This window comes from Prionailurus viverrinus, chromosome E2 (assembly GCF_022837055.1).
Source record: "Prionailurus viverrinus isolate Anna chromosome E2, UM_Priviv_1.0, whole genome shotgun sequence".
Lineage (NCBI taxonomy): Eukaryota > Metazoa > Chordata > Mammalia > Carnivora > Felidae > Prionailurus > Prionailurus viverrinus.
In genome coordinates this window covers 46,424,002-46,433,310 of record NC_062575.1, presented here as the reverse complement: position 1 = coordinate 46,433,310, position 9,309 = coordinate 46,424,002, and the positions used below count along the sequence as shown (strand labels likewise).

The 9,309-nt window shown below is 34.4% G+C and overlaps 1 protein-coding gene across 1 annotated transcript in view; it reads right to left on the bottom strand.

The window, feature by feature from the left end:
- Positions 1–3,967: 3,967 nt before the first annotated feature.
- The window catches only part of LOC125153533 (zinc finger protein 569), a 34,966-nt gene continuing 29,624 nt past the window's right edge, over positions 3,968–9,309 (bottom strand). Inside the window, exon 6 of the mRNA XM_047836779.1 lies at positions 3,968–7,073. Within this exon, the coding sequence (XP_047692735.1) occupies positions 5,248–7,073 (1,826 nt within the window). The 3' untranslated portion in view covers positions 3,968–5,247. The remainder of the gene's footprint in view (positions 7,074–9,309) is intronic.

Here is a 9,309-nt window from a genome sequence, read left to right as displayed (position 1 = left end):
AATAAAACCATATAGCAGTGTTAACTGTAGTCTTCATGTACATTACATCCCTAGTACTTATCTTACAACTGGAAGTTTGTATTTTTTGGCCACCTTTATTCAATTCCTCTTTGCTCTGTTCCTCGCCTCTGGTAACCACAAAACTGACCTCCTTTTCTGGGAGTTTTTTTGTTTTTATTTTTTAGATTCCACAGATAAGTGTGATCGTATGGTATTTGTCTTTCTCATTTGACTTCACTTAGCAAAATGCTCTCAAGGTCCATCCATGTTGTCACAAATGGCAGGATTTCCTTCTTTTGGATTTCCTTTCTTATGGCTCAGTATTCCACTGTGCGTATGTGTGCACGCACCACAAATTCATTATCCAGTTCATCCATCCAATCCATACACTTAGCTTGTTCCCTTATCTTGGTATGAACATGGGAGTGCACATACCTCTTCAACATATGGTTTTTGTTTCCGTTGGATATATTCCCAGAAATAGAATTGCTGGATTATACAGTTGTTGTTTTTTAAAAAACTGCATACTGTTTTGCATAGTGGCTATACCAATTATGATACCACCAACAGCGCACAAGTGTTCCCCTTTCTCCACATCCTTGCCAGCATTTATCTTTTTGATGATAGCCATTCTAACAGGAGTGAAGTATTATCTCATTGTGGTTTTGACTTCCATTTCCTTAATTACTAGTGATGTTGAGCATCTTTTCATGTACCTGTTGGGACATTCATGTGTCTTCTGCACAAGGGATTCAAATCCTAACAACTCAGCTCGGTTGTAGCTCTGGTCATTTCAATTAAGAAAAAAAAAAAAAAGCAATCAGCTTTTCACTCTCCCCTTTATCAGAGCCCAGTGCAGAATTAAGTTTCTATTCCTACCCAACAAGCTCTAGCAACAAGGTGTGGTGTTATCACTGTTTCCTCTCCATCCTCGACACCTCTGTTTTAGCTGGGCTGAATGGGGAGGTGAACTTCTATCCCTACCCACTGAAAATGAAGTGGGTATCAGTGCTCCACTTTTGCTTGGGTTGAGTCAGTGGGGCTCAGCAGGAACATCCACACCCACCTGTACACTAAAGCTATGCCTAAACTTACCTGCAGAAAGGAGGTTAAGTAGGAGCTAGAGTCTCAGAACATAACACACAAAATGTCCAGGATAAAAATGAAAATCATTCATACATCATATCAAGGAATAGGAAAATCTCAAGCTTTAATGAGAAGACAATCAAGAGACATCAATACCAAGGTAACTGGAGTTATTTGGCAAGGAATTTAAAGCAACCATCATAAAAGTGCTTCAGGTGAACAAATCATGTACACACTTGAAACAAATGAAAAAAAAAAGCTCAACAAAGAAAAATATAAAGAACATGAAATAATTTGAAATGAAAATTACAGTAACCAAAAGACTCAATGGATGTGTTCAGGAGTAAAATGGAGAGTACAGAGGAAAGTATCAGTGAACTTGAAGATAGAACAAAATAAATTACCTAATATGAACAACAAGAGGAAAAACATGTTGTCTTACAAGGGAAGGATAAAAAGTATGAGGCTGGAAAAGCAGTAAAAGAAATAACAGTGGGAAATTCCTCAACTGTGGCAACAAACCTAAGTCTTCAGATTCAAGAAGCTGAGCAAACCCTAAACAGTATAAACCCAAAGAAATTCATGCTGAGATACATGATAATCAAACTTAAGAATACTGAAGACTAGAAACAATTTTTGAAAGCAGTTAGAAATGATACATTCCTCCTATAGAGGAATGGTTCAGATAAGAGATTTCTTATCAGAAAAAAAAAGGTCAAAGTGAAGTGGCCCCTTTTTCAAGTACTGAAACATCTGTCAACCAGAATTCTCTACCAGCAAAAAAAACATCCTTTAGGAATGAAGGTGAAATGAAAACATACTCAGACAAAGGATAACTAAGATAGTCTTTTTGTTGCCAGGAGACCTATACTAAAAGAGTGGCTGACGGAAATTCTTTCAGCAGAAATGATGAAGGAGTATAGAACATCTGGAATGAGGATAGAACAGAAACAGTAAAGATATGGGTACATTTAATAGAATACCTTTCTCCTGTGGTTTCCTAAATTATGCTAGATGGGTAAAGCAAAAAATGGTTAACACTGTCTCATATAGTTCTTATGGTATATAGGGGAAATACCTGGTACAATTATATAATAATAAAGGGGGAAAATAAAGAATCTTAGTTGAGATAAGGTTTTGAACTGGTTAAATGACAGTAGATTGTGGAAGTTATATATGTATGATGTTAATACCTAGAACAACTACTAAAAAATCCATAGAGATACACTCAAGAACTCTAAAGTAGAATTCTAAAAAAATATGCTGAAGTAACCCATGAAGGCATGAAAAGTGACAGAGGAACAAAATAGACGGAACAAAACAACCAAATGACAGATCAATGTTCATAGCAGGTTTTTATAATAACCCAAAACTGGAAATGCAAATGTCTTTCAAAGGCTTGATGGTTAGAGAAACCATGGTATATTGATACCATGGAAAACTACTTGAGAAATTTTAAAACCAGAAAAACTTTATCTGTAATAACTGGGATTTATCTCAGGGCATCAGGTTGAATAAAAAAACACCAATCTCAAAAGGTTATATAGTGTAGGTTCCATTTATAAAACACTCTTGATATTAAACAGTATATTATAGAATATAATAATCTCGAGATTATATATTAGTGCTTGCCAAAGGTAAGGAGTGGGAAGCACAGAGGGGAAAAGGGTTATGGGTGTGACTACAAAGGGACAGAACAAGGAATATTTGTGGTGTCAGAAGTTCTGTATGTTGATTGTGGTGGCAGAGAAAAAATTGGAGTGGTAGTTAGGAGATAAAATTGTTTAGAACTACATTAACACACACAAGCGCATGCAAAACCAGTGAAATCTACTAACGTACAGATTGTGCCACTGTTAAATTTGATACTGCACTGTAGTTATGTAAGATTTAACATTAGGGAAAATCGGACATAGGGCACACAAGCTAAACAGTACTATAGGGTATTGTTTCTGCAACTTCCTATAAACCTGTATTTCTAAATAAAAACATCTTTTGCAAGTCCCAGTAGAAAACAAATAGACAAAATATATGAATGAGCTATTCACAGAAAAGTTAATTTGAGTTCCACATATATTTGAAAGGCCTGAATATATAACATTTTAGATGTGGTACAAGAAGAGCTTTCACACCCACTGGGCACGTATGTCACACATATAAAATCACCATCATGTGCATGACCATTTAAGGATTCAGAAACCAAATAAAGCTTTGTTGAGATATGCGAAAATTCCCTCTGGTCTGATGCAGGCATCTATCCTTGGCTTGCTTGACATGTCAGAACATTATTCACATTTTACAGTAGGTATGAATGGCCCCTACTCAATCTGAAACCAAGCCAAATATAGGTTTTGGGTTTTTTTCCCCAAGTGGAGAGCCAGTTATTCCAACAATTAACTATTTCTTTAGTTTCTTCACTGCCTTCAGCTAAGGAAGAATTTGTGTTTGAAATAAACAATTTTAAAATTGGCATCAATACACACACACACACACACACACACACACACACACACTGAATCAACATTGTGAGGAGATGGTAAGCAAAGTGTCATCTTAATTCAGGTTTTGTTTGTGTATCAGTAAAGAGAATTTCCTACAAATTTTAGTTTTGACCATAAAGAATCCATTTTCAAGTTGTTTCTATAGGTCGTGTGCCATTTTGGTTCTTATTTTAGAGAAATTAGGAAAATAAGGAAAGGCAAAAAAGAATACAAAAATAGCAACATAATCTTGACAACCTGATTTGTTACCACCATTATATTTGCTTTCCTTTCTATTAAAGAAATGTTACAGGTAAATATAACAATTCCATCTAAAACCCTCCCATTTCCTGAAAGGCAACCAATGTCATATGTGGATTTATGACCAATACACAGTACCGTTCTTTGCATTATTTTATTAAACTTATACAAATGTTACATCTTCTCATTGTACATTTTGCTTTTTCCTCTCAATATTATATACTGTGATCTACGTAACTATATGTCACATTTATACCTTCTAAATATTGTATTCTATCATAGCAATAATTACGTGGTATTAATTTATCATTCTACTGAGAATTTATGTCCAATTTAGTGTAATACAAACCACAATGCAGTGAACAGAGATGTGTATCTCGTGCCTCTGTATGTGTGCCTCTGAAGCCAATACACCAAAAGAGAAATGACAGCTTCATATTTATGTGTTCTTAGAGTAATCCTTTTACTCTAAAATAATAAATCTATTTTACTTTCATCATAGTTTTAGAATTTTGCTTATTATATTCTGGTCTTCAATCTATCTGGAGTTTATTTTTGTATATGGTATAGAGAGCTATCATTTTTTGTTCATATGAATCTTCCATTTATTGAATAGGCCATTCTTTCTCCAGTGACTTCAGTAGCACTATCATACACAAAATTTCCATATCTCCTTTCTCCAATCCTTGTATCTGCTAATTTACTTAACAAGAACACATTTAGACACCAGCTTTAAATAAAAGTACGTGATGCTATCTAGTAGACTGTGCCTTCTCTTTTTTCACTGTTGTCTCTGCTATTTGTGGTCCTTCATATTCCTATGTAAAACTTTAAATCAGTTTGCGAAATTCTTAAAATATAATTAGCGAAAACTTTGAGTGGAAATACCTTAGAGATGAGAGAATTTTTGTTTTTAAAAATGTCACCTTTTTCAAACAATGTTATTTTTCTCAAAATTTCAGGTGTTATTTTGTGCCCTTGAAAATGTTTTATAACTTTATATGTATATATGTGTGCCTGGTAATTCACTGTTGTGTTTATCCTTAGACATTTTATATCAACATATTTTTGAATCAAATATTTCTTATGTAAGAGGTTATTTTTATAGCTTCTCTTTTCCGCCAATCTTCTTCTTACTTAACACATTGGCTAGGAGCTCAACTGTAATATTGATATGCTGATAGTAGATATCTTGTTTCACATTTTAATAAGAATGCTGAATAAATATCTTTAGGTATCTGTGAAGGTTTTTGATGTTCAGCTTTGTCACCTTGGTAAAAATACTCCTTGTTTCATAAATGTGTGACTTCTTCAAAAAGGCTTTCCACAGTCATAGTTTTCTGTTCTAGAACTGATTATGTAAAAAGGAGATGCTAATTCTTTCTAAAGGCTTTTCCATATTCACAATATTCATAGTGTTCTACTGAGTATGAATTCTCTGGTGTCTAACAAGGTGTGACTTTTGGCTGAAAGCCTTACCACACTCATAACAATGATAAGGCTTCTCACCTGTATGTTTTCTCATATGAAGTGTAAGAGATGAGATTTGAGAGAAGGCTTTTCCACATTTACTACAGTCAAAGGGCTTCTCACCTGTATGACCTCGTATATGTATAGTAAGGGATGAGCTTTGGGAGAAGGCTTTTCCACATTTATTACATTCATAGGGTTTCTCACCTGTATGGCCTCTCATGTGGACAATAAGAGAAGTTCTTTGAGAGAAAGCTTTTCCACATTCATTACATACATAGGGCTTCTCACCAGTATGACTCCTCATATGTAAGTTGAGCAATGAGCACTGAGAGAAGGCTTTCCCACACTTATCACATTCATAAGGCTTTTCTCCTGTGTGACTTCTCAGATGAAGAGTAAGGGATGCAATTTGAGAAAAGGCTTTACCACATTCATTACAATCATAAGGTTTCTCTCCAGTGTGAACTTTCTGATGTGTAATAAAGTTTTGCTTTTGGCTGAAGGCTTTACCACATTCATTACATTCATAGGGTTTCTCTCCAGAATGAATTTTTTCATGTGCAATGAGATTTGATTTCTGGCTAAAGGCTTTGCCACATTCCTTACATATGTACGGTTTTTCTCCAGTGTGAATTCTCTGGTGTCTAACGAGATTTGACATTTGAATGAAAGCTTTCCCACATTCATTACATTCATAAGGTTTCTCTCTAGTATGAATCTTCTGGTGTGTAATGAAGTTTTTCTTGTGGCTGAAGGCTTTTCTACATTCCTTACACTCATAAGGTTTTTCACCAGTATGACTTCTCATATGTACAGTAAGGGCTGAACTTTGAGAGAAGGATTTTCCACATTCATTACATTCATAGGGTTTCTCACCCGTATGAATTCTTACATGTATAATAAGCATGGAAAATTGAGAGAAAGCTTTTCCACATTTATCACATTTATAAGGTTTTTCTCCTGTATGACTTCTCATGTGAAGAGCAAGGGATGCAATTCGAGGGAAGGCTTTACCACATTCATTACATGCATAAGGTTTCTCCCCAGTATGAACTTTCTGATGTGCAGTGAGGCTTTGCTTCTGACTGAATGCTTTCCCACATTCATTACATTCATAAGGTTTCTCTCCAGTATGAATTTTTTCATGATCAATGAGATTTGATTTCTGGCTGAAGGATTTCCCACATTCCTTACATGCATAGGGTTTCTCCCCAGTATGAATTCTTTGATGCCTAATGAGATTTGACATTTTAATGAAAGCTTTCCCACATTCATTACATTCATAAGACTGCTCTCTACTATGAGTTTTATGATGTTTAATGAGTTTTTCCTTGTGGCTGAAGGCTTTTCTACAGTTTTTACATTCATAGGGTTTCTCTCCAGTATGAATTCTGAGGTGTCTGATGAGGTCCAAAGTTTGACTGAATCCTTTCCCACAGTGATTACATTTAAAGGGGGTTACTACAAGATGGGATGGATTAATGACAAATGATTTCATAGGTTCATTATATTCAGAATGTTCCTTTCTTATAAAGATTCTATCACTATTATGACAGTCAAAATCATTATGTTCTAAACACTTTCCAAATAAGTCATATTCATAGAGATTGTGACTGGAAGGAAAAAAGTCCAAGTTAAGAGGAAATGCATTGGCAAATTTCTTATGACATTCAATGACTTTTTCTTCAGTCAGTGTTTTTGTGAATTTATCTTCAAATTGTGTCAAAAGTCTGTCCTGGATTTTCTGACGCTCATCAATTCCCCATACTTCTCCTAAAACAGATTGCAAATAAATATCACTTGAAATATTTTCCAGTATTGTAACGTGAAGAAAATTTCAGAAAATATGCTATTATGGGATTGATTCTTGGTTTAAGATGTAGTTTCCCATTATAAAGCAAATTCCAAGTGCATATATCTCCTATTTCCTTAGCTTTAGGAAATTCCAGGAAAAATATGAGTGGAGGAAGACAGGAATACAAATAACTTTGATTGTGTTTAAAAATGGGATCTGAAACAAAACAGATAAACTGTTGCATAAATAAAAGGAAGAATGCAGATGTACCAATAAAGTTAGAAATGACACAGGAAAAAACAAAAACAGGAAGTTAAAAATCATAAAACTATTTTGCAGGACTCTATTAAAACATAACTTTATAAACTGCTTGACATAAGTAATTTTCTGGAAAATGCAAATTACCAAAACTGTACCTGTAAGAGGTAGAAACCTATATAAACCAACTTCCACAAAATGAACAGAAAAATACAAAAAAGCAATCCCTCAAAAACAAAACAAATCAAAAGGGCCAGAGAGGTTCACATGGGCATTTGAACAAACATTTAGGGGACATTTGCTTTCATGCTCTGCAGAATGTTATAAAAGAAAAAAAAAAGGAGAATTCCCAGTTTTGTGCATGTGAAACAAACATAACATTAACACCAAAATCTGACAAAGATGACAACCAAAAAAGCAAACTATACACCAATTTTACTTATGAATATCAATGTAAAAATTCTACCTAAAATATAAAAATGACCAAGAAGGAAAAAAAAGTGACCTAGAGCACATTAAATATACATCATAATTGAGTAGGTTTTTTTCCACGTACATATATATGTTTTGCTACTAGAAAAATCTGTTTCTAATCAGCAAATACATTAATAGGTCAAAAGTAAAAAATCAAGTAATCATTTCCAAAGGTATATTTAAAAGTTATAAAACTAAATATCTATTTTCCATAAAGAAACCCTCAAAAAATGGGACTACTTATTTAACTTCAGAAAAAGTACAGTACAGCTTAAACACTTACAGTACACTTAAATCACAATTTTTAATAAGAAAAATCCCCCCCCCTCCACAAAAAGGAAAATCCCAAAGTACTACATTAAAGTTAGTACTATCACCACTACAGTACTGGATGGCGCATTAACAGAAGAAGAAATCAGAGGTATAAAAACTTGGAAAGTAGAAGATTAACATTTTGGTCAACAATAAAACAATTTACCTACAAAATCAAGAGTGAAAAATCATTATAAAATATAAAAACTTCATTATATTCACTATATATAGGAAATTAATATTTAGTTTCAATAACATTCATATATACACAACTATTTAGAAAACATAAGAATCATAATCACAAAAAATATGAAAAACATGTGAACAAATTTAATAAGAAATGTTGCAAAATTACAGAAAACTAAAATGCACACACACATGTGACCAAATGGAAAGGTGTTATGGGCTGAACTGAATGTACCACAAAAAAGATATGTTGAACTCCTAATGCCCATACCTCAGAATGTGAAGTTATTTGGAAAGAGGATCACTGCAGATGCAATTAGTTAAAATGAGGTCATTCTGGAGTTAGGGTGACTCAATCTACTATGAGTGGTGTTCTTGCAAAAAAGGATTCAATGTGAAGAGACAGAAACACAGAACACCATGTGAAAATAAAGACACAGACTGGAGTTATGGTATCACAAGCCAAGGAATGTCTGGGGCTACTAGAAGCTGAAAGACACGAAGGAAGGGTCGTTCCACTAGAGGCTTCAGATGGTGCATGGCCTGCCAACACCTCGATTTAGTATTTTTAAGCCTCCAGAACTGTGAGAATAAATTCCTCTTATTCTTTTTTTTTAATTCTTATTTTTTTAATATTTATTCATTCTTGAGAGACAGTGTGAGCGGGCGAGGGGCAGAGAGAGAGACACAGAATCTGAAGCAGTCTCCAGGCTCTGAGCTGTCAACACAGAGCCCAATGTGGGGCTCAAACTCGTGAACCACAAGATCCTGACCTGAGCAGAAGTCAGATGCTTATCCTGACTGAGTCACCCAGATGCCCCTAAATTCCTGTTATTCTAAGCCACCCAATTTGTTGTACTTTGTTATGGCAGCTCTAGGAAGCTAAGAATAAAGGCATTATCACATTCCTGGAAGAGAACATTCAATACCGAAAATAACACTTACTCACAAGCTAACCTAATTTCAATAAAAATGTTTGAAAAT